Source organism: Dendrobates tinctorius, unplaced genomic scaffold, assembly GCF_039654945.1.
Source record: "Dendrobates tinctorius isolate UK_male_01 unplaced genomic scaffold, ASM3965494v1 ptg000011l, whole genome shotgun sequence".
In the NCBI taxonomy this organism is placed as follows: Eukaryota; Metazoa; Chordata; class Amphibia; order Anura; family Dendrobatidae; genus Dendrobates; species Dendrobates tinctorius.
In genome coordinates, this window is record NW_027361679.1 from 1,255,030 (window position 1) to 1,281,698 (window position 26,669).

Here is a 26,669-nt window from a genome sequence, read left to right on the forward strand (position 1 = left end):
GGAGACAGACATCTGTCTGAGATGGTTAAGTGAATCCTGCAAAGGACAAAGTATCGTTGCACCAAAATGCATTTTTTTTATTTATATGCAAAACAGACTTTCAAGTGCACTAGTGGTCGTATCAGTGCACTTGCACCACTTGGATCCTCTTGGCTTCATAACAATTTTCGCCACCGCTACTTGTTGATTGATAGGGAAGAGTAGAGATTACGTCACTGGTATGTGACCCCCATACTGTTCCCTGTGTTGTACATGTTAATTTAGAAATCATATTACTAATTAAACTAAGTTATTCAGTAAGGTAACTTAATATTTCATATTTATTTTGAGAGTATCAGAGTTCATGGGATGTTTTAAGCAGCTAAACTCAAAATTCACTATAAATTTATAAAACAAAATAATTTGCTATTTATAGTTCACGAGATTGGTTTTACAAAATGTAAAACTTTCCTATAATAGACAGGTGAGAATATAAGTAAAATATACAGTATTTAGTACAGTAAATGTTATATTGCTACCTTTAGAGATGTAGGAGTCATCGATATCTGGAACTTGTGGACGTGGTGCAGGGGCCGGAGCTCTGTGAACAATGAATGATTTCTTGCCTCTTGGATTCTCTTCATCTGCAGTTTCAAAGGGTAACTCAATGTACAGTTCATCATCATTATTATAAATTGTACTATACGGGTCTTCCTCATAGCCCTCATACTCATCCCTGAAAAATGGTAAATTGAATCTTTCATCTTTCACCTCTCCTGTAAAAGAAAGTGAAATTTATTTTAGATATATCTGTTTGTTAATTAAGAAGGATCAGGCTTCCGCTTACCAGTTACTAATTTTGCCAAATTCAACATAGTCATAAAACAACTAAATCTATGACTTTATTCAGCGCCTATGTTGCATTTCTTAAATACTTATGCTGCATTCTGTCAAGGTGGCTCTTTTATTTAGCGTCCCTTCCACCACCGAAATAATCATTTTTAAAATTGGTCAGACACTCCTGAAGTTTGACCGGGGCACATACGTCAGTCATGTCCTGCTTTTGAATTTGGCGCCGCTTACTCAGCGTTCATTTGTTTTTCTCGCGCCTGCGCTGTGATATTCTGCCACTGTCCTGCTCAGCTCCACCCCTACTGGTCACATGGTGCTGACGTCATCGCAGGTCCTGCTGCACCGCTGCCCTGCTCAGCTCCGCCCCTACTGGTCACATGGTGCTGATGTCATCACAGGTCCTACTGCACCACTGCTCTGCTGAGCTCCGCCCCTCCTGGTCACATGATGTCACATCATGCGATGTCATAGAACGGGCAGCACTAGCTGTGCATGCCCAAGAAAGAATATTACAGCACCAATGAATGCTGAGGACGCAGCGCCAAATTCAAAAACAGGACATGACTGATGGATGTGAGGCGTCTGTGTCCAGGGGGGGAAAGACCTGCCCCCCGGTTAAACTTCAGGTATGTCTGACCAATTTCGATTATTTTGGCGGTGGAAGGGACACTAAATAAAAGAGCAACCTTGACAGAATGCAGCATTAGTGCTGCACAAGGTGGCCCTATTACTTAAAAACGCCTGGGGGGTGACAGGTTCCCTTTAAATAACCCCTATACTCCCCCTGTATACACACCAAGAACCTTTTTAAGTTCTCCTGCGCTGTAATAAAATCGAGTTGGTCAGGTCCAACGGCGTGGTTTCGGGCCTCTCCATTCCCCCCGATTGCTGCTTGCTATCCGCTTTCTTTAAGTGATGTGGCAGAGTCGAAAACATAAGTGCATGCAGTAGAGCAAAGCATAGTGCGCAGGAGTGAGCCGCAATGTCTATGTGCAGGAGCAAGATTTTGCCTGGCAATGTGGATGATGCAAGGGGTCATCCACGTCAATTAAAGAAAGAGGATGGTGAGCAGCAGCCAGGGGGGAGAAGCCCGAAGCCACGACCATCAGACCGGCGACCCGATTTACATACCACGCAAGAGAACTGCAGCAAAGGCGCTGGATAAGGTTACAGTTTTAGCTGTTATATGTCAAAACTGGTGACAGGTTCCCTTTAAGTAAGTTTTAAACTTCTATCTGCATAACAAGACAATTTTGCCATTCCGACGTCTACTTACATTTGGTAACAATACATGCTGACATTATGTTGGTGGATAGCAAAAAAGAGAAAATATTTTGCTGCAATACTTCTCTATTTACGTCTATTGTGATTGATGGTTTTTTGCTGTTTTTGCACGTATTCATTTATGCCTGCAAACATATATTTCTTATTTATATATTAGTTTTGTTTAGCAGTATTAATTGCTTAGGTCTGACTAAGGTGGAACTAATTAATTACCTGAAACTGGGTGTTCACTCTGCAGTCTCCTCATGTATTCATTTATTTAAGCTTCCTAGTTTTGGTAAGATATACCTATGACTAAGGACATGTAATATCTGCCTGAAACGCGTAAGGTAGCCTTGCCTGTCATGGTGGCTTATTAATATGATTTTAAAACCTTCCTAATAAATGTGAGTTTTATCTTTTTTTCACTAATTTTGGTGCTGGAGTCCCCCTCTTTTTTCCTTTGGATTTGGATTATGTTGGTGGAATATTAGTAAAATAATAGCTGAACAATATTGCAGCTACTTGAAAGACAAGGATTTAGTTTTACATGTGACTTTTTGACTTGACATTATTTATCAGCTTTTCATACATGTAAGCCCTGATTTATCAAAGCATTTTCATCTTTGCTTTGAAAACTCTCAGTTGTGCAAAAAAAAAAAAAATATATGATTTTTTTTGGCATTTTTACTCTAGTTTCTACCAAAATGGCAAAATGGGTGAAGTTGATCAAACAGGCTCTCCATGCATGTGTTGTGACCGTCACACAGCCGCCACACATGCAGCTGCAGCTCCGAACAGCTGATTATTGGAGGTGCTCCAGGTATCCAGGTTCCCGAGGTAGCTATTCGGGTAAGTGCTTATCCAAAGCTATTCTATCAACACTACAACTTGTATCTTTCACTATCTCCTATTATTCCTTTTGAAAATTGAAATTTCAGAGCCAAAGCCACATTTTAGAGAAAAAAATGGCAATTTTTCATCTACTCAGTTCAATGTTATAGAATTCTGTGAATGGCTTGAAGGTTAAAAATGCTCACTACACCGCTAGATAAATTCATCAAGAGATGTAGTTGTGGGGGTGTCTGCTCTTTTGGCATGTTGGGGGCTCTTCAAATGTGACATGGCATCCTCAATCTATTCCAGCCAAAATTGAGCTCCAGAATTCATTTGGCGCGCTTTCCCTTCCAAGCCCTGTAATGTGCCCAAACAGTAGTTTTTCACAACATATGGGGTACTGGTGTACTCATGAGAAATTGAGCAATAAGTTGTCCTGTCCATTTTCTTCTGGTACCCTTGTATAAATGAAAAAATTTGGGCAAAACCCCAACATTTTTGCACAAAAAAAATATTTTTTTCATTTGCATGACCCTTTTATAAAATTCTGTAAAGCACCTGTGGGTTCAAGGTGCTTACCTTACCTCTACATAGATTCCTTAAGGGGTGCAGTTTCCAATTTAGGGTCACTTGTGGGGGATTTCTATTGTTTAGGCACATCGCTGGCTCTGAAAACGTGAGATGACGTCTGCTATATATCCCTGCGAAACTTGGACTACAAAAGTCATATGCTGCTCCTTTCCTTCCAAGCACTGCAGGGCACCCAAACAATAGTTTTCCTCCAGAAATGAGGTATTGGTGTACTCAGAAGTTACAGATCAAATTTTGGATCCATTTTCTCCTGTTACCCTTGTGAAAATAAAAAAATTTGGTGCTATAGCAACGTTTTTGTGGGAAAGGTAAAATTTTCATTTTTTCTATCCACATTGCTTTAACTCCTGTGAAGCACCCAAAGGGTTAATAAAGTTATTGAATATGGTTTTGAGCACTCTGCGACTTCTAGTTTTTAAATTGGTGTCAATTTTCAGTATTTTGTGTCATATAGGCCCCTGAAAGTTACTTCAAATGGGATGTGGTACCTACAAAAATTGGTTTTGTAAATTTTATTGGAAAAATGAGAAATTGCTGGTCAATTTTTATCATATCTAACTTCCTAGCAAAAAAAGTATGTTTCAAATATGATGTTGATTGTTGATGTAAAGTAGACATGTGGCAAATGTTATTAACTTTATTGCGTGATATAACTATCTGTTTATGTGTCACGAAAAATGCAGACTCAGAGTCACTGGCATGCATTGAAGTGTTCCAGAGTTATTACTACATAAAGTGACAGTGGTCAGAATTTTGCCTGGTCAGGATAGTGAAAACAGGCTCAGGCATGAAGGAGTTAAGAGGCGTGTGCCGCATAATGAATCAGGAGTGTCTAACTCCAACACATCCCCTCATCAGGATCTGCGTCAGCAATGCTTGTCTTGATCAATCAGGGCCTAACTGGGAGATTTTTTTTGTTTCATCGTTTTATAGCTTTTAGTTTATAAATTACCTAAATGTCACTGTTTCTGCAATTAGAAATGTTTAATATGCATCTCAGAAACCTAAATGCACAGATTTTCTGGCATCTTAGCTTTCGCCATCAAGAGTACTACCTACTGTATAATTAGAAATAAACAAATGAAATGCAGCAGATCGCTCAAATTTGTCTTGGAAATTCAGTTGTCATTGTAGTTATTTGATTCAAATGGAATGTTCCTTATTATGCTATGTGGTCTTTTCAGTACCCAGAGCATAATATCTGCATCTGTAAAGGGCATGTCACACTAAGAGGCAATATCGCTATAAGTTATGACGTTATAGCGATATTGCTAGCGATATCGCTGTGTGTGATACTTACCTACAACCCGCTCCCCCGCTGGTAATCGCTGATCGCGCGAGAACGTCCTGGACCGTTTCTCGTTGTCAGCTTCCTGCGGCGCTTCCTGCTGTGACGACGAGCGACGCGTGGAGCCGGGCGGGAGGATGCAGGATCGCCTGGTGTGACAGGTAAGTAGTGACCCCGTCCCCAGAGATGTCACTGGTGAGATCTGCCTGTGTGGCAGCTCACTAGCGACCACTTAGCGATGTACCAGCGATCCTGACCGCGTCATATCGCTGGTCGGGATCGCTGGTGCATCGCTAAGTGTGACAGTACCTTAAGAAATAAAAAAAAAGTAAAGTCGTTCCTTCCTCTACCATGCTAGCGCTAAGTGCTCATCTGTAGAGAAGTGGTTAGTCACCTATGCTAAGAGGCAACTCTGCTTATCCCTTACAATAGGTGCAAACTTATCTCCACCAGGACCTTAGTAGTGTTCAAGACATATAGTAATAGCACAGTCACATTGCTGGCCAGGGAGTTCATTGACTTTCTGCTGTGCTACTCATGAGCTCTCTATACTGGACTAGTAAAGGGATTCCCTGAGGAATACCCTTCCAGTCCAGCGCTGAGGGTTCAGCGGTAGTGCAGCAGTCAATGTGCTTCCTGGCCGGCAATTTGACTGTAGTAGTATTGTATGTACTGAGCACTGCTGAGTTACTGCTGGGGATAAGTGACACATATTAAAAGGGATAAATAGCTTTGTGTCCTAGTGCGTAAGGCTGATAAGTGATTACCTCTAGAATCCCTCAGGAAATCACTCTACTAGTTCAGCAATGAACCCTCAACAAATTAGCAAGTCGCGTAGTAGTCAATCTCATGCTTTAGCTAGCAGTGCCGCATATTACTTCCAGTAATTGTAAGCAGCACTCAGCACATACAGTATTAGTACAGTTCCAGTGGCCGACTGCTGCACTGTTTGATAATCTAATAAGTGCCGGGCATTTTCAGGAAGGCAGCATGCAATTTATGTATGCCCTAGCTGGTACTATGACAGTACTTAACCTGTGTGCACTAAGCACTTCTTACAATTACTAGCAGAGATAAGCGGTGTGGCTACCTAGGGTAAGGGACAGGTCAATACTGCATTGCCTGATAATTTGTTTAACACTCAGTGCTGGGCTGGTTGAGAGGTTTCTTGGTGGAAGCCCTCTACTATTCTGGTGCTAACTGCTCATCAGCAGAGGAGCAGTGTGTCTCCTTCACTAGGAGGTAACATCACTATCCCTTATAGTAACCACTCCTGTAATATAGGCCACTCCTATATGATAGCCATTACTGCTGCATTCACTGTTCACAATGAAGCACTTGCTGCATGAAATAAACTAGCATTGTATAAACATGCTCTGTTTTACGCTGCAGGCCTTTTCTCTGCCTCTGAATACCAATCATCTTGAAATCTGGGGGTATGTACAGGGAGAATTCAGCAGTCTGAGCTGTTAATGTCAAATTGGTTACTCCCATGTCCAGTGATTCTTTCATAACATAATTCCTGTAGTTATAATCATTATGGTTCCAATGGAATAATATAGTCAAGATATTCCACAGCATTTTAAAGGTGGCATGTATGCACAGAGTAAGACATTACAAAGTTACTTATAATTCAATATATATCAAGAGGAGAGAGAGCTCTGCTCACAAGCTTACAGTATACAGGAAATAAGGATGAATGTGACAGAAAATAGGGTAGTGCATTCAAGAGCACTGAGGCAGAATGAGAGAAGTCTTGGAGACAGAAGTTGGAGGTACTGAATAGAGATAAGCGAATTTGTTCAGATTTTGCCCCTGAATCTGATTTTGACATATTCGAGCCATATTCAAACACTATTCATGCCGAATGCATGTTTGATGATCAGTTTTGAACGTATTCAGCATTTTTACTCCCATTAATTCTAATGACGTTCGGCTGTGTTCAACGAATATTGCAAAAACAATATTCGATGCCGATCGTATTCAGAACCGAATCTCAACAAATTCGCTCAACTCTAGTACTGATTACAGAGGATGTCAATCTCAGGTCATTTAAGGAATGGAGATCACAGGTAAGAAGGTAGACAGAGATGACGGAGGAGATGTAGGTGGTGCAGAACTGTAGAGAGCTTTATGGGTGAGAGTTACTTGTATATTGTACTCAGATTGTACTCTAACGGATAGGTAACCAGTACAATCAATTTAATCCATATGTATATATACTGTAGATACTGTGATATACCCTGGGATGTTTGAAGGTGGTGGGCATGATGGAACAACTAATTTTAAACATGCATATTTAGTTTTTGTATCAAGTGGATACAGTGAAATAAAACAATGTCTGAAACTTATCGAGTTTATCTACAGTACTTTTGGATTGTCTCTCTAATTTAGTTTTTCAATCTTAAGTTCTTTGCAGAATTAATATTAATACTGTAGCTTATGTTGGGTTAAAACATCTTGCAATAAATGAAAAAAATATTCCTCCTGCCTCCTGAAGTATTTTAAACTTCAAGTCCTTCTTGGATGGTGGTATAAAGATAAACCCCAGGTCAGAGGCGTATTGTAACAATGCAATTTTTCATAGAAAGGTAACCTAGTACTCAAAGACTGGTAAAATGATAATATTTGATTGATCCTTGGTTGGTAGAAAAGATCCTGAAGTATCAAATATATTACCTCATACACAACAAAGAAAAGTATGCAAATGGTTTTCACTTCTAGCATATAACGTAAACATGTTTCCTGTCATTAACACCCTAAGGTCAGGCAATTTTTCAATTTTTTTTTAATTTCTACTCGTCTTTTTCAATATAGCCATATTAGAGCTTATTTTGTTGTAGCACGAGGTGTAGTTTTCAATGGCACCATTTATTTTGCCATATAATATACTATATTATGCATAGGAGAATAGTTCATTTTTTGCTAGAAGAATAACATGGATTAATAAAGGATCACTGTTTTGAACAATTATCTTTCTAAGAAATGGACGCACTGTACTTCATACAGCAGATTGTGAAGAGAATCAGGTATCAGACCCCCTACTAGTTAAACATTACAGGAGCATTCTTAAAGGTACTGTCACACTAAGCGATATCGCTAGCAATATAGCTATAACTTGTGACGTTATAGCGATATTGCTAGCGATATCGCTGTGTGTGATACTTACCTACAACCCGCTTCCCCGCTGGTTATCGCTGATCGCGCGAGAACATCCCGGGCCGTTTCTCGTCGTCAGCTTCCTGCGGCGCTTCCTGCTGTGACGACGAGCGACGCGTGGACGCGGGCGGGAGGACGTCAGGATCGCCTAGTGTGACAGGTAAGTAGCGACCCCCGTCCCCAGCGATGTCGCTGGTGAGATCTGCCTGTGTGGCAGCTCACAAGCGACCACTTAGCGATGCACCAGCGATCCTGACCGCGTCATATCGCTGGTCGGGATCGTTGGTACATCGCTAAGTGTGACAGTACCTTAAGACTCGAAGTTATCTGCTATCTCTGATATAGCGGTAACTTCCCTATCTCTGGAGGTCCAACACCTGCGATCCACACTGCTCTCAAGAACCAGGGGTCTGAAAAACCTCACAAGAATGAAGCAGTGGTCGATCATGAGCACTGCCACTCCATTCATTTTTAATGGAACCGCTAAAAATGTCCAAGCCCTGCTGTCGTCTGGTCTTCGCCACTTCCACAAGAAAGAATGGAGCAGCTGTGCATATGATTGATTAGCACACCATTCTCAAGGGACTCTTCAGAACCCCTACTCTCAGGATCGGTAAGTAAGACCCCAGTGATTGAGAAGTTATCCTCTACCCCATTGAAAATACAACTTTAATGGACTATCTTAAGAACAGACCATCAATACAAAGCTGGGAAACTATTTTTAATGCAATTGCAATGCTTATCCCATGAAATTTAGGGCTATATATATTTTTTTCTTTATAGCCCTTTCAGTTAGGCCTTTAGTATACAAAACCAATATATTTACTATTAAATTTTTATTGGAATATGAAACTTTAAATATATATAATAAGCTTGATGCTTTAGAAAACAAACTATACAGTATGTATATTTCAACAATCAAAAAATCATTCCAAAAAATTACAGTTAAATAAAATGAAAGATAATAATATATAAGGCATTAGCTGGAAGTGCTTTGCTGAGAATAACGTTTTTTTTTAAATCCGTTTCTAGGAAAGAATAGTAGAGAAGGGCAAAGAAACCAACTAATGTGCAAGCCCATTTCTTTGGTTTTGATTTATTTTCTTCCACTTTGCACATATAGAGGCATGACCCCTTATTGGGGCTGTGTATCTTGTCTATACAGCTTTCCACAGTCAGGTCCGGTTCCGACTCTGCCCTGTTTATTGTGAGGTCTGCTGGCATATGCGAGGTGAATTGCCAGCGTTAGGGACCATCCTGATTGGGTACATCTTGTTGCGATGGAATGGCTTTTATGTTTTTTTGATCAAAATAGTGTTAACTATGTGCCTTATTTTACATTTACTATTCCTGTTTATTCACCTTCTGCAGGGTATTTGCTAATTGGTTTTATCCTAGGTTTTGTCTGTTAATGGCCATATTGCACTTATACCAACAGGTGTGCCAGCCCATTTTTTGCTTTTTTTTTCTAACAAAGAAAGTCTAAATAATAATAAAAAGAGCATGTCACTCTTACCTTGAGCACTGGATGATGCACCGCTTCCTATTGTGGATTTTGGTGCTGCCTCTGGTGGTGCTGGGTTATCAGAAGTAAAATGACTTTGCCCTCTTTGTTTCTTTTTGACACTGGGTTCAAATACTATGTACACATCGTCCTCAGTGGAAGCGACTAGCAATGGCTCTTCATCGTGTTCATGATCCCTGTCTTTATCTGAGTATTCATCCAGTTCACCATGAGGCTCGTTTTCATTGTCATCTGGTCTTTCTTCTGTGTCAATAAAATTGTGTACATTTTTATACAACTGAACATTGCTAAATACTTATTCTAGCAAAATATACAGTTTAACAGAATATCCAATCATTCAGACTGACAAAACAGCAAACATTTTTGGAACATATATGATTTATGCAGAGGTAAGTACTAAACAATAAAATAATTTCTATTTAAAAGGAATCTATCATTAGGATCAACCCTCTCAAATAGTAAAACGGGAATTTATATCCAGCTCACCAACAAGTGTGTCCACCAGTAGTGCAGAGATGTGACGCTAGGGATGACAGCCAAGTAGAAAATGAATCAGAAGAAATTCATCCAGCAACAGTTCCGGAGGTAAAACATTTTAAAAGCAATTGTTTGTTTGAATTTTTTTTAAATGTTAAAAAAGGTGCTCAATTCTCCTTGAACTAGAAGCTCTTATTCATAGTATAATACAATACCTACTATCACAAGAGCTGGTTCATATAGTGACTATAGAGGACATGAAATCATGGAGTGATCATTTTGTTATTAAATAATACACACTGAAAAAAATATTGCTTGTTGATATTTTAATACACACACATATATATATATATATATATATATATATATATATATACACAGTAAATCTGATCTAAAGTTGGAGTTCTTGTATTAAATTTTAAAATCCATGATGCTTCCTTGTCTATTAAGATGGGTGATCTATCCCATCCCTTTTATGTTAGGGGAACTTTTTCTATGTTATTTACTCTGATGCTGCCTAGAACAAACTTGTCCTGATAATTGTGTTCAGTAAACTACCGACAGTGTCAGGTTGGCATCGTTATACTGATTAAAATGATAACGTGGTTGATGACCTCCGTCTTGTGGTTGTTGAATAATATTTATTTGCAGTTTTCAGTTAATGGGAATCTGTCAGCAGGATTGTGCTGAGTAACCTACACACACTGTCAGGTCAGCGATGTTATACTGGTGGCCTGTGTCTTCATGTGGTGCTCTGATTAGGTATTCACAAGTATGGATTCTGACAGGTCACTGATCCCTCAGTGACCTGCCGCCTAGTTTACACAATATTATATATATTTTTAAAAAGAATCCCCTTCTGCAGGCAGGCGCGGGCGGTGGCGCCAGCTCTGCACCGTGATTGCATCCATATTGTGCATGTAATTATTCTTTTTGATGGTATCCATAAATGACTAAAAACAAAACAGTTTGAAAATGGCGCTTGCCGTGACTGCGCAGTAGCCGGTGGCGTCATCTTGCTAGAGAAAAAAATGCCTCCTCCAGGATGGCACCATCTTGCTAAAGAAAAAAAATTGTCAGCACTAAGATGGCGCTGACCGCACTTGCAGAGTAGCATCTATCAGCAATCCTATAGATGCTCATGCGCAAATGTCAGCAGCGCCATCTTGGAAGAAGCATTTTATTTTTTATTTTTATCAAGTTTTTTATCTTTATCTAATCTCATTAACTGAAAACTACAAATAAAGATTAAACCACAAGGTGGATTTTGTCAACCAAGGTATCATGTCAATCAATATAATGGCACCAACCTGACACTGAGTTAGGCACCGGGATTCTCCCACTGCAGGAGATAGATCCCAAACCTTGTCAGTACAGCAGTCTCCCATTCAGGCTCAGCTTCTGGGAAGACTGCTCAGCACAGACTCCAGACCCAGCACCTTGCTCAGGCTCATGCTGCACGTGTGATTGCTGCTGGCTCTCCAGCTAAGCCTATGGTGACTACTGGTATACACATGCAGCATTGTGCTCTGGAGCCTATGTCTGGATTTCACGCTACTGAGCACGTCCATGATGTGGGGCCTCCTCATTGGTGCTCGGACATCAGCTGCTCTGATGAGGTGGCAGGTTCAGATTGGTCCCCAGGCAAGGTACTGTCTGTCTGGACCTGAGCTTAAGGTATAAAATTCTCTCAGTGGTGCACGCTTGTGCACTAGTATCACGTGTATTTGTTGTGTGTGTGTAGGTGAGACAGTTACCACCATCTATGCATGTATGCGCATGTGCTGTCAATAGCACTACAAGTGTTTTTCTAGACAGGCAGTGTAGGGTGGGAACTCATGCTTCAACTTAGCATCTGCACTAGGCATCCTCAGGCGCAGCGCTTAAATACCACCATGTGTCAGAGCAGGTTCAATCACCAGCATAGTGGGGGGAGAATTATAAGGGCCCCACTATTGTCAATTCCACTATGCTCCTGTGACGTCGAACAGGGCATAGCTTAGAGTGCTCTCAGTTGTTATACTGCTCTGTGGAGTAACAGAATCAGGTGCTATGCACTCTGTTCACACCGAGTGACTTTTAACTCGGTGTGTTTACAGTGCTTACTCGTGGCTACGCTCTGCCATTGTTCTCTAGCTGTGGTTTCTCCATCACTGCATGGTGGACCCTGGGTTGCGATCGCACCTTCTCATAATTTACACTTGCTGCCATCCTCAAACCCTAACACACTGTCTGTAGGTTACTGAGCACAATTCTGCTGACAGGTTCCCTTTAAATCACCACTGTGGTGATTGATATAGTGCTGTGAGGCACCTGATGGACTGCGTGTTGTTTTATTTTGTGTGTTAGGCCTGTTTCACACATCAGTTTTTTCAAATCAGTCAAAATCTGCCAAAAAGTAAAAATGGCGGATCCGCTAAAAATGTGTAAAAACGGACGCCAGCTGATGGTACGGATCCGTTTTTTTGACGGATCCGCTATAAGGATTTTTGTACGGATCCATCAAAAAGCGGATCCGTTTCATCCGCTTGCATCCGTTTTTTCCATCTGTTGGATCCGTTTTTTGGCGGATCCGTTTTTCCACACCTCCAAAATGGGATGCTCCCAAATATAATTGGCTCTTGGAAAATGCTCCCAAATGTGATTGGATACTGGAAACTAGGGAAAGCTATATCTAGGGTGTTGTACTACAAAATCTTTGAAAGGTTTTAGAGCTAGTGGCAGCGATGGAAGGAGTTATTGCGAGTATTAAGAAGACTGCGAATCCTGCGTCTGAGGAGACGACGGCAGTGGATTCATCCGATAAATGCACAGAGATTTACCTTTGGCGTGTTTTCTACACTATACCTGGAATTGAGGGATAACCCGGACAAGTTCTTTAACTATGTGCGCATGAGGCAGGACTTGTTCGAGATATTGGTGGAGCGTGTTGGAGCACAAATCCGGAGAAGGGACACCTACATGCGGTTTTCTATTTCACCAGCGGAGCGTTTGATGGTGACCATTCGGGAAGTTATCTATTTTTTAAAAGGTTTCAGATTCTGCAGACTTTTATTGTTATGTTGTGGCTTGTAGTTTGTATTAATTTTACTTTTTTCTCTTTTTTTTACAAGTTTCCTGGCAACTGGAGAATCATTCACCTCCCTCCATTACCAGTTCCACCTTGGTATTTCAACTATATCTGGAATTGTACAACAGACCTACCGGGCATTGTGGGATTGTCTACAGGAGGAGTTCATCACACAGCCAACACAGGAAAGGTGGCTGGAGATAGCCGACAACTTTCAACAAACCTGCCAGTTTCCAAATTGCGTTGGTGCTGTAGAAGGGAAGCATATCAGGATTGTGAAACCCATTGGATCTGGATCAGAATTTTACAACTACAAGAAATTCTTCTCCATTGTACTTATGGCCATTGCAGATGCCAACTGCAAATTTATTGCCGTGGACATTGGTGCGTATGGGCGTTCAAACGATTCTCAGGTCTTCAAGATGTCCGCAATGGGCCGTCGTTTGTATGGAGACAATTTTGACTTCCCACCTCCAAGACCACTCCCTGGAACAACAGGCCCACCAATGCCATTTGTGTGCGTTGGCAACGACGCATTTCAGCTGTCCAAACACCTTCTCAAGCCATATGGTAGTCGTGGATTGACACACCGCAAAAAAATTTTTAACTATTGATTGACCAGAGCACGAAGAGTGGTGGAGTGTGCTTTTGGGATTTTAACTGCCAAATGGAGAGTGCTGTTAACGGCCATAAAAATGAAAACAGAGACTGTGGATGAGGTGGTGAACGCATGTGTCATCCAGCACAACTTTGTACTTTCAAAGGAACCTGTTTCCATGGAAGAAAATCTTTCTGAAACCACCTTGTGGGATTATCAGCAGCCAACTGTTTGGAGTACTGGGTCAGTGGCAAGAATGAGGGAAACATTTGCAGATTACTGTATTTTCTGATGCCAGAGGGAAAACTTGACTGGCAAGATGACATAGTATAATTTTTTTTTTATTTTTTTTATACCAATTGTGGGTAACAAGTGTGGTTTTTTTTACCTTGTACACCACCGGTGTACTTTTGAAATGTTACCAAGTGTTTGTACACCACCGGTGTACTTTTGAAATGTTACCAAGTGTTGTGTTTTTTTTACCTTGTACACCACCGGTGTACTTTTAAAATGTTACCAAGTGTTGTGTTTTTTTTTTACCTTGTACACCACCGGTGTACTTTTGAAATGTTACCAAGTGTTGTGTTTTTTTACCTTGTACACCACCTGTGTACTTTGAACCTTTACCAAGAAATAAAGAACAAAAAAGACACTACACAATAAAGTTCTTTTTAAAAAAAAACCTTGTTTATTTGTGACATTTTTCAGCTATATATTTGAAATTTTTTTTTTATGTTTTTTGTTAGAAAAAAAAACAACATTTTTTATTAAATCACAAATGCTGATACTGTTGGGTGGAGATGCTATCGGAGGGGTTAACAGGGTTGACCACATCGAGGGGAGTGGAGGACTGGGAAGAGAGTTGGTGAGGATCAGAAGTGGAAGGGAGGTTGAAAACATGAGGTTGGGATGGGAGTGGATGGACAGACGAGGTTTGTGGCAACATTGAAGGTGTGTGTGGGGGTGGGTATGGTGAGGGCATTGGGGTATAATGCAAAGGGGAAGGAAGGTATTGGGAAGAATGGGATGGGGAACTAGAGAAAGGAGAGGGAGTGGTAGGAGGAGGGATGGTTGTATGATGGATGGACGGTGGAAGGATGGACGGTGGAAGGATGGACGGTGGAAGGATGGACGGGGGAAGGATGGACGGGGGAAGGATGGACGGGGGAAGGATGGACAGAGGGAGGATGGACAGGGGGAGGATGGACAGGGTGAGGATGGACAGGGGGAGGATGGGATGCTTCTGAGAGTACCTCCACTAGAGCATTGTGACAGGCTTGCATCACACGCATCTGCTGGTGAGTACTTAAAACTTCCATTTGCTAGACAACTGATTGAAAAAAATATGTCTCGGCATCTGGTTTGACTCTGAATTCATCGTTCCATGTATCTTCTGAGCTCCATGATACTTTGATTGATCATGGTCAACCCAGAAGATAACTGTTGTCCATAAGTGTGGAAACCCTGCTGGACGGATGAGTTCAGACTCAAACAGTCAGACAAGGTCATCCTTTCCTGACCTCTCCGACGCTGCCGGCCAGAACCAAAAGTTGGACGAGATGTTGCGGCAGTGTCAGAGGGGTGGGGTAAAGCTTACTGTAAGTCGTCACCAGCAGCTTCATGTGATGAAGTCTGCCCTGCTGCTCCAGTGCTGGTGGAGGGGATAGAGGGACGAGACAAGAGGGAAGGTAGAGAGGGGTCGGATACCTCGATGTGGTCACCGGGGGCGGTCTCACAAGGGATCCCTCCAGAGGGAAACAACTCAGATGCAGGCTCCCGAGTGCTGCAGACGGTGCTAAAAAAAGAGAAAAAAAAATATTAATATATTGATATTTAATTTTGCTTTGCTGAAAAAAAAGGTGGTTAAACATGTAAACATTTGTACTACAGAAATGGTGTGTGGAATATTTACCTTCTGCTCACCATCGTTGACCGGAGGAACGCCAGGGCTCTGTAATTTTTATATTGGTTGCTCCTGCGTCCTCCCGATCCACTCGGGGCCTGCATCTCCTTGTTGAAGTCCCTCTTGAAGCGATCCCTGAGCGACCGCCACCGTGTGATAACCCTGTCACCTGTGAAGGAAAAAAACAAAGTGGTTAGTATTCAACACTTTACATGCTGTAATATAAGTTACTGAAATTGGAATACTTACGCACAAAATCCCTGGCCCTCCCATCGAGCTCCTCCCAGTTTTCAACAACCTCCAAACACACCTCATCCCAGAGCCGTCGGGTGGTTGGTTGGTTGGCGTGGTATCGGTTTGCCATGTTCCACAGCGGCTCCCGTGGTTGCACTGCCTGGGTGAGGTCATCCATATCTATTATCAGAGCCTCTTCCAATGCTCTCTGGGGAGCACGGTGTGAAACCTGTGAAGAAAAAAAATAAAAACAAAAAAAAATTATTACATTCAATTCAAACACATGAGGTTCATTAATCTATCACCCAAATAAAGGGTTATTTACCGTTTGCCAACCACCAGAGGCAGCACCTCGATGACGCTGGGATGTCCTGGGAGTCGCTCTAGTGCAGGCACCAGATTGTGAAAACTGTAAGAAAAAAAAAAATTGGGTTGGATGGATGCATAGTTATTGTGTGTGCTGTGATTAATGTTTTTGTTGGGTGTATTATTTATGTATGTATGTATGTGAGTTTTTGTATGTGCTAAACTTAAACTCTGCGTGCCACCTCCTTGTATTTCTCCACCCTGCATGTCTCCTCCTGGAAGCTCCTCAGCTTCAGCTTCCTGTGAAAACATAATACATGCATATAGGTTAAAAAAAATAAAAAGTTAAAATACGCGTAAAAAAAATTAAGATTTAAAAAAAAAAAACCATTATTTACCTCAGTTCGCTGATGATGTGAGGGGGAGCTTTCAGAAGAAGACATTCCTGCGGCCTGGCTTGCGGGTCTACTATGCTGCGGCCTTGCGGGTCCTTCCTGAAAGGATCTGCAAGTATAAAGACACTTGATAAGCTACTATACAAAGGATATTAAAAGCTTTCAGGCCTTTATACTTACCGAGAACAAGGTTGTATGGGGATTCGGCTGCGGCTTGGCGGTTCTGCTGCAGCCTGGCGGTTCTGCTGTGGTCTTGCTGGTCCTTCCTGAACGGATCTGCAAGTATAAAGACACTTGTTCAGCTACTATACAAAGGATATTAAAAGCATTCAGGTCTTTATACTTTGCTGAGAACAAGGTTGTATGGCGGTTCTGCTGTGGCCTGACGGTTCTGCTGCGGCCTGGCGGGTTCTTCCTCAAAGGATCTGCAAGGAAAGAGAATTTTAATAACATAAAAAACCTTCATTGCTATTAATGTGTTTAAATTCCATGAAAATCTCTCACTCAGAGTGTAACCACACTGTGATTGCAGGTGTGTAATTCCTGAGTATACCCACGCTTTGTGTTTGCATGTGTGTTAACTCCCTGAAAAACTCTCACTGAGAGTGTAACCACACTGATTGCAGGTGTGTAATTCCTGAGTATACCCACACTTAGTGTTTGCATGTGTGTGAATTCCATGAAAATCTCTCGCCGAGAGTATACCCAAGTGTTTGCATGTGTGTAATTCCCTGAAACTCTCGCTGAGAGTATACCCAAGTGTTTGCATGTGTGTAATTCCCTGAAACTCTCGCCGAGAGTATACCCAAGTGTTTGCATGTGTGTAATTCCCTGAAACTCTCGCCGAGAGTATACCCAAGTGTTTGCATGTGTGTAATTCCCTGAAACTCTCACCGAGAGTATACCCAAGTGTTTGCATGTGTGTAATTCCCTGAAACTCTCACCGTGAGTATACCCAAGTGTTTGCATGTGTGTAATTCCCTGAAACTCTCACCGAGAGTATACCCAAGTGTTTGCATGTGTGTAATTCCCTGAAACTCTCACCGAGAGTATACCCAAGTGTTTGCATGTGTGTAATTCCCTGAAACTCTCACCGAGAGTATACCCAAGTGTTTGCATTAGTATAATTCCCTGAAACTCTCACCGAGAGTATACCCAAGTGTTTACCTGGTTTTAAAATGATACTACAGAGAGTTTTTAAAAACAGTTTTTATAAAAAAAAATTTTTAGTTTATTTTTTTTTTTACACAAGTAGGAGCTACTCTGCTCTTTATTTTAAATACCACAATAAATGAAAATTAAAAAAACAGTGATATACAAGAAAAACACCACATACAATACACAACACAATCACAGCACAATTACAAATATTATAATAACATTCAGTACACATGCAACAGAAAAACAATTAAAGTATGAAAAAAAACCATAATAAAAATACACACACACACACAGACATGCAACACTGGGAGGCCACGAACATACATGCAGGAAGGCAGACCACACACACACACACACACTCAGAAACACACAGACAAGCCACACAAACACAGGCAGACAAGCCACAAACACACACAGACATGCCCCACACAAATAGTTTAGCACAATTGCAAATATTGATATAAGATTACAGTACTATGACAATAAAATTCAGTACACATGCAACAGAAAAACAATTAAAGTATGCAAAAAAAGCATAATAAAAATACACATACACAAACATGCAAGACTGGGAGGCCACGAACATACATGCAGGAAGGCAGACCACACACACACAAACACGTAGGCCACACACACAGACAGGCCACACACACAGGCAGACAAGCCACAGACACACACAGACATGCTCCACACAAATAGTTTTAATACTCACACAATTGCAGGCTTTGGTGTCTTGGTAGCAGGCCTCTCCGTCCTGGCTTGGTGCTGGGCAGCTGGGCAGGTGCTGGCAGGCCTCTTGTTCCAGGGGTCTTGCAGCTGGGTATGGCAGGCTGGCAGGCTCTCTCTCTTCTCAGCTGGGGGTCTTTCTGCTGGGCAGGTGCTTGCTGGCTGGATGGCTCTAGCTCTGTCTTCAGTCTGGCTGGTGCCGGATGTCTGGGCCCAATGATTAATTAGCCCACCTTTATATAGTTTTGGGACTGTCTGGAAAAGTATCTTTTTTTCTGAGCATGCTCAGTGCGATTTAGCGGATTCCGCAAAATAGTGGATCCACCGCCCATAGGCGCCCATTCTACCGCATGGCGGACGACGGCGGATCCGCCATTGTCCGCTATTTTGACAGCGCCAAAAAGCGTTGCAAGCTCCGTCCACCTCAGACAGAATCCACCAGGAATCTTGCGGATCCACCGAATAGCGGACATAATGGACGATCATCCACCAAAATCCGCCACTAATGTATCTCAATGGGAGAAAAGCGGATCCGCCATTTTCAAATTTTGGCAGATTTTGACTGATGGTGAAAAACTGATGTGTGAAACAGGCCTTATACACATGTTCTGAGATGCGTTTACGCAATGTTCTGGTTGTACACCCAAATATTGCACTTTGCATATTTCGCATGTTATGACATAGATTACATCATTTGTACCACATCTTATGAAGTCATTTATGTTGTATTCGACTTCATTTGTCATTAACTTCCTTTTTTGTATTGTACATGAAAGGACACAAGCCACATGACTTTTTTCCACACTTAAAGAAGCCCATGGTCGACAACCAAGTATTATTTTTGTTTGCAATACAAAATTTGTATGATCACTGGGTGCCACTAGGTTGCCAATTGTAAAACTCCGTTATGGAACAAATCTACATCCCTTGGATAGAATATTTTTTAGTGCATTATCTGCGTATAAAATAGATTTTTTTTAATAACATGTCTCACTTGATAATAATTGTGAAAAGAAAAGGGGGAGACAGGGCGCTTCCAATGCGTAGGTCTGTATGGAAAGTAGATGAGTGCACAGCAAGTGTTAGGCTCACCTGATAGGGTTGTGAGAGTCACAACACCTATAATCGCATAAAACAGCTGCAGCAGTCTGCACGAGGTCCAAGGACTTGGTACAAAGAGAAGGCTGGTAGTGCAATAAGAGACTGCGCTGCTGTGGTAGAATTCAAGGTATCTTTATTGCCAATAAAGATACCTTGAATTCTACCACAGCAGCGTAGTCTCTTATTGCACTACCAGCCTTCACTTGATAATAATTGGCGCTATAATTTGGGTGAAACACCACTGGTTGGTCATTATATTGGATTGCAATATTTTTTATAGGTTTTAGATTGTGTCAAATATTCTTTTCTATTTTTAAACTTGGCATTTTTTTTTTTAGCTCAATTTAAAACCTGGTTTGAGTATCCACGTTTTCGAAAGTGTGTCAATGACCGATCATTCGGTAATATATTTGCTCTCTGAGGTGCAACAACGTTTGGCTCTGATATATTCACCTGTGTGTAAATTGTGTATGACATGTCTGGGATGACAGCTAGTGGCATATAGCAACTTTTCTGTACAGTTCACATTTCTCATCATTTTTGGAAGAATCTCCACTAAAGATATCAAGAAAGGGAATTCTGAATCGATCATGATTATGAGTAAATCTGATATTATCCTGACTGTCATTTATGTGTGCAAAAAAATTCAGGAACCCTCCATATAATTATGACATCATCAATAAAGCGTCCTTGCAATGTTGTGTGAAATAAAAGATATTTGTCTTCTTTGTGTATCTTTAATGCTGTTCTCATATATGATGTACACATTGTCCTCAGCAGAAGCCATTAGAACTGGGTCTTCATTATAGTCATTAAATGTTTTCTCCGGATTTTCATCAAATGCTTTATGTGCCATATTCTCTTTGGTGATCCCTTCCTCTGTCACATTAAAACATTGAGCTTATTTTTCCTTTTTTTCCTTTAATGTCAGAGTTTGCATTGCATCTCCTATTCATTCCCTATAACATTTTCTTTTATTTGACATGTATGAAATGTTTTACATTGTTTTATTGTTACTGACAGATGGAGATGTGAATAAAATAACATCAACACGCAAAAAAAAGCTAAGTATAAAGGTAAATCCACTCTTTTTTTATCAAGATTTACTTAGATGTGCTTGTGTGGTGTCCTCTCTCCAGCCACGATGCGGTTGTCAGGTGGCGGATGTGCTGTGAGCGTGCTTTACTGTCAGTAGAGTCAGCCCTCGTGCTTGGTGTACCGGCTAATTATAGCATGGGGCACTCTAACTAAAACAGCCGGAACTCTAGGAATCGCCAGCTTTTATTTTACACTAGCGTGCTTGTTATTATCCTAAATGTTTTCCTGATGTGACGCAGCTTCTGCAGTGCCGTTCTGACTGACATTTGTAATGTCTCACTAAACTCTGGACTGCTTAACTACATTCTTGCTTGTCATCCTGGGATATGTTGTATCATTCTGTCTTTTGAACACAGCTGACTTCCTCCTGACTATAATTTGTCATGTTTGGGATGGCCTTATACCTGACTTCTGTATATAGCCCCACTCTGCCTCTGACTATGTGTCAACCAGCTGCCAACTGCTGGTCTGTCTGGTCTGTCAGTGAAAACCAGGAATCTCTTAAGGTATGAGCACATAATATTTTTCACAGGTAGATCTGCTGTTAAACCTGTCTAAAAAAGTACCTAAATGGACTGAAAGAATAACTTCATTTTAATTTTGTAGTCATAAAATGACGAGCCGAGATTTCAATCTGCACCATTTTCCTGAAGCCCACCACCAGGAAATCAATCAGCAGAGTGGGAACTCCACTCCTTCCTCACCTCCGACAGCTTGTTGAAGCACAGGGCCAGCAGCCTTGCACTGCCAAGTCAACCCTTCATCCCAGCCTGGGGCTCACAGCATAGCTCCATTCCTACCGCTGCCGGCCTCCTGCAGCAGTGTCCCAGCTGCAACGCTGCCACCCTCCCCCCCCCCGTAAGCACTGTGAATTAGGACTACAAGACAGATCCCCATTTTCCTACACCAAATTTGTGGTGCATCTTATAGTCAGCAAAATACGGTATATGGGTACATAAATGTTTGAAATCTAAATCCATTGACACCTTTATATATTCTGTTGCTGCATTCACATGTAGTTTAAGATTTTATTATATTCAAATGATGTATTACGTGCTCTGGGCTTGACATAGCACTGAACAAGCCTCTGCCTAACAAGGTAGTTTCCCCACCCAGCACCATTTACCTTGATTGGTAGCTTACTGTCTGTTTGACATCTGTCGTACCCAGAGCACTTAACTAATGATTTGCTTAGAAATGAAGATGATAATTACTCAGGAAGGCAGCAACAGACAGAACATATAAAGGTGTTGATACATATACATTTATAAGACCTTTATGCTCATATATGCAGTTTGGGGGTGATCTTATGGACATTCATTGATTAACAATCCATTAATATAATAGAGTTCTAAATCTAGAGCTTGTAATGATAACCATTAAAATTAAATTTTCAATGGTTACCATTAGGGATGAGTGAATAGCTTTGGATAACTCCTTATCCAAGTAGCTATAGCACTTACCGAATAGCTGCATCAGGAACCCGGATACCTGGAGCGCTCCCGATAATTAGCTGTTTGGCACCGCAGCTGCATGTGTCGCGACAGTGTGACAATCACTACATATGCATGGAGAGCCTGTGTGTTGGCCTCTCCATGCATGTGCTGTGATTGTCACAAAGCCCTGACACATGCAGCTGCGACGCCAAACAGCTAATTATCGGGAGCGCTCCAGGTATCCGGGTTCCTGATGCAGCTATTCGGTAAGTGCTATAGCTACTTGGATAAGGAGTTATCCAAAGCTATTCACTCATCCCTAGTTACCATATTTTCTATAGTTAAATAGTTATATAGGTTGAAAATAGACATAGATTCATCAAGTTCAACCGTTCTCCACCAGTTAAACATTCTCTATTACTAGATTGACACAACGCCATTTGTTTTTGAAAAAAAAAAAATGTTTTATATGCTGTTATAGCATCTGCAAGAGGTAATAATGGCTAGTTCTCTGGGTGATCTGTGTGTGACCCAAAGATCTAAACAGCTCATTTACATATTTAGAAAAATGTGTATTTCTCTGGTATAAGACATCAGATAACAGATATTAAGGTATTATTTTTTTCAACCTTCTATGACTTGCATGAACATATAGATGGCATAAGAGGGTTGATCCTTCTGACAGACTCCCTTTAAAAGGGTTGTCCAGGCATAGGTATTAATGACGGTAAAGCTGCATTCAAATTATAGCTGGTGTTGCCAGCTAGTATAGCACAGCCTATTGAATAGGATTTGTGCTACAAAATCTGCAAACAGATAACTGGCTCAACAGTTCCGTACAAAGAGTTTATATCAAAATGTTACCAGACCAAATAATAGCAGATGTGTGGGTGTGCCAGGTGTTGGATCCCACCGTTTTGCTATCATTAATACCATGCAAAGATATAGTATATAATTAGTGATGAGTGAGTGTGCTTGCCACTGCTTGATATTCAATTGAGCATCGGGATACTCGGTTATGCTCATTACTTGATTGAGCATCACTGGTGCTCGAGCGCCAAGCTCAAGTCCCCTATCTAACAGCCTCAAAACATGCAGGGATTATTATTATTATTATTATTATTAATAATTAATATAGCGCCATTTATTCCATGGCGCTTTACATGTGAGGAGGGGTATACATAATAAAAACAAGTACAGTAATCTTAAACAATACAAGTCACAACTAGTACAGGAGGAGAAAGGACCCTGCCCACAAGGACTCACAATCTACAAGGAAAGGGTGAGGATACAATAGGTGAGGGTAGATCTGGTCGTGCAGTGGCTTGGTCGATAGGTGGTTACTGCAGGTTGTAGGCTTGTCGGAAGAGGTAGGTCTTCAGTTTATTTTTGAAGGTTTCTATGGTAGGTGATATGTTTTGGTAGAGAGTTCCAGAGTAGGGGTGATGCGCGGGAGAAATCTTGTATGCGATTGTGGGAAGAGGAGATAAGAGGGGAGTAGAGAAGGAGATCTTGTGAGGATCGGAGGTTGCGTGCAGGTAAGTACCGGAAGATGAGGTCACAGATGTATGGAGGGCAAAGGTTGTAGATGGCTTTTTATGCCATGGTTAGGGTTTTGAACTGGAGTCTTTGGATAATAGGGAGCCAGTGCAGGGATTCACAGAGGGGAGAGGTCGGGGAATAGCGGGGAGACCGGTGGATTAGTCAGGCAGCAGAGATTAGAATAGTTTGGAGGGGTGCAAGAGTGTTAGAGGGGAGGCCACAGAGCAGGAGGTGGCAGTAGTCAAGGCGGGAGATGATGAAGGCATTGACTAGGGTTTTTGCAGAATCTTGGTTGAGGAATGTACGGAGTCGTGAAATAATTTTGAGTTGAAGTCGTCAGGAAGTGGAAAGGGCTTGGATATGTGGTTTGAAGGAGAGATCAGTGTCAAGGATTACCCCGAGGCAGCGAGCTTGTGGGACTGGGGAGTATGGGCAGCCATTTACTTTAATAGATAGGTCCATTGGGGGGGTCGAGTGAGATGTGGAAAGATGATACATTTTGTTTTGTCCATGTTGAGTTTTAGAAATCTAGTGGAGAAGAAGGATGAAATATTAGACAAACATTGTGGGATTCTGATTAATAGGGAGGTGATAACTGGTCCAGAGATGTAGATCTGTGTGTCATCAGCATAGAGGTGATACTGAAATCTGTGAGATTCTATGAGCTGTCCCAGGCCGAAGGTGTAAGTGAAGAAGAGCAGGGGCCCTAGGACTGAACTTTGCGGGACTCCGACAGATAGGGGGTGAGGTGAGGAGGTGGTGTGTGAGTGGGAGACGCTGAATGTCCGGTCTGTTAGGTATGACGAGATTCAAGATAGGGCCAAGTTTGTGATGGCAAGAGATGAGAGGGTCTGTAGTAATAGGGAATGGTCCACTGTGTCAAAGGCAGAGGACAGGTCCAGGAGGAGGACAGAGTAATGTCGCTTAGCCTTGGCGGTTAATAGGTCATTGGTGACCTTAGTTAGGGCAGTTTCAAAGGAGTGGTGTGGCCGGAAGCCAGATTGTAAGCTGTCAAAGAGGGAGCAAGAAGAGAGGTGGGTGGACAGTTCAATTTGTTCCTGTAGTTTTGAGGCATAAGGGAGAAGTGATATAGGGCAATAGCTAGATATAGATGATGGGTCAAGAGAGGGCTTTTTGAGGATAGGTGTGATTGAGGCATGTTTAAAGCTTGGGGGGAAAGCACCAGTTGTTAATGATAGGTTGAAGAGATGGGTTAGTGTTGGGATGAAGACTGTGGTGAGGTTTGGGATGAAGTGGGATGGGATTGGGTCAAGTGCACAGGTGGTGAGATGTAATCTTCAGAGTGGAGAGTCCATCTTCTGTAATGGTGGAGAAGTTGGTTTTGGAGGAGGAGGACTGGGCAGTTAGGAGAAAGGGCTCTGTGGGTTGTCGACCAAAACTGTCTCTGATGTTATCAATATTCTGCTTGAAAAATGAGGCAAAGTCTTCATCTGAGATGAGTGGGGAGGGAGGAGGTGCTGGGGGGCGGAGGAGAGAATTGAAGGTGTTGAATAACTGTTTAGGGTTGTGAGACAGGGAGGATATGAGAGATGAGAAGTAGGTTTATTTTGCTGCAGCGAGTGTGTCCTTGAAAGTAGTGAAGGACAGTTTGAATGCGATGAAGTCCTTGTTGGAGTGGGATCTTTTCCATCTCTGATTAGCAACCCTGGAAGCCTGTCTCAGTTCTTTGGTCAGGCTGGTGTGCCAGGGCTGTCTGTTGATTTTGCGAGCTTTGGTATGTGTGAGAGGGGCAACCGATTCCAGAGCTGCAGCTATTGTGGTGTAATATAGAGCGGCAGCGGCATCTGCATTGTGTAGGGAATTTATGTCTGTAAGAGAGAAGCGGGATTCAGAACATGAGTGTAGATTGAGGTGTTTAAGATTTCTGCGAGGGTGTGCAAGTTTGTGGCATGGGGATTGTGGACCTGGAGAGGAGAGAGAAGAGAATGTAAGTAGGTTGTGATCAGAAAGATGAAGAGGTAAGTTAGACAGGTTAGATAGGGAGCAGATGCGGGTGAAGATGAGGTCCAATGTGTGGCCATCTTTGTTGGTGGCTGCAGAAGACCATTGATTGAGGCCGAAGGAGGAAGTGGGAGATGGAAGTTTAGTGGCAGCTGAGGTGGAAGTGTCAATGGGGATGTTGAAGTCGTCCATGATGATAGTGGGGATATCAGTGGAGAAGAAATGATGTAGCCAGGTGGTGAAGTGGTCAAAGAAGGTGGTGGCTGGCCCTGGGGGGTGGTAAATGACAGCCAGTTGGAGGTTGGAGGGGGACTAGATGCGCACAGAGTGCACCTCAAAGGAAGGAAGGGTAAAAGAGGGTGGCACTAGGACTGGAATGAAGGAGCAGTTATCTGACAGGAGAAACCCAACTCCTCCACTATGCTTGCTGCTGGGGCGGGGGGTGTGGGAGATATGGAACTCACCATACGGAAGTGCAGCAGGAGAGGGTGTGTCAGAGGGGGTGAGCCAGGTGTCAGTGATGGCGAGGAAGGAAAGTTTGTTAGTAATGAAAAGGTCATGGATGTAGGAAAGTTTGTTGCAGAAGAGTGAGCATTCCATAGAGCTCCTGTTAGTGGGACTGGGGAAGTGGGGGCTGGGCGAATGGGTATAAGGTTAAAGAGGTTAAGGAAAGTTGTGGTAGGGAGGTAGAAATGACTGGGGATGTAATGAGGAGGACCAGGATTTGGAGCAAAATCACCGGCAGTGAGGAGGAGCAGAGAAAGTGTTAGCAGGAAAGAGCATGAGGCGGCTTTCTGTGTTTGGAGACAGAGGATTGTATGTTGAGGAAAATTTCTAAGGAGGAGGTGAGATGGATGGGGAGTATGGAGATAAAGATGAATAGTTCCTTATTTGGTGTAGGGATTAGGGGGGTTAATAAAAAGTGAAGGATAATAGGGGTTTGTTATGAATGGGTCACCGAGAAGGATAGCAGGCCCAGGCTAAGCCACAGAAAACCAGAGAGTATGGTAACTAAGCAGATTGCAGACCCCTGATCCTGTCCACACAACCAGCAGTAGCCGTGGAGCGTACCTACAATGATCCTAGACGCCTCGGCACAGCCGGAGAGCTAACTAAGCCTAAAGCAAGAAAGGGGAAATCTAAACTGCCCCGGAGAAGACCCCAAA

General features: G+C 42.1%; 1 protein-coding gene across 2 annotated transcripts in view; it reads right to left on the minus strand.

The window, feature by feature from the left end:
* Positions 1-26,669, minus strand: part of BANK1 (B cell scaffold protein with ankyrin repeats 1) — a 1,011,739-nt gene that overhangs the window by 146,335 nt on the left and 838,735 nt on the right. For both annotated transcript variants that reach the window (XM_073589285.1, XM_073589294.1), the window contains 2 exons: positions 9,486-9,737; positions 519-755 (listed from right to left, as the gene is read on the minus strand). In XM_073589285.1, coding sequence (XP_073445386.1) covers positions 519-755; positions 9,486-9,737 — 489 coding nt within the window. The remainder of the gene's footprint in view (positions 1-518; positions 756-9,485; positions 9,738-26,669) is intronic.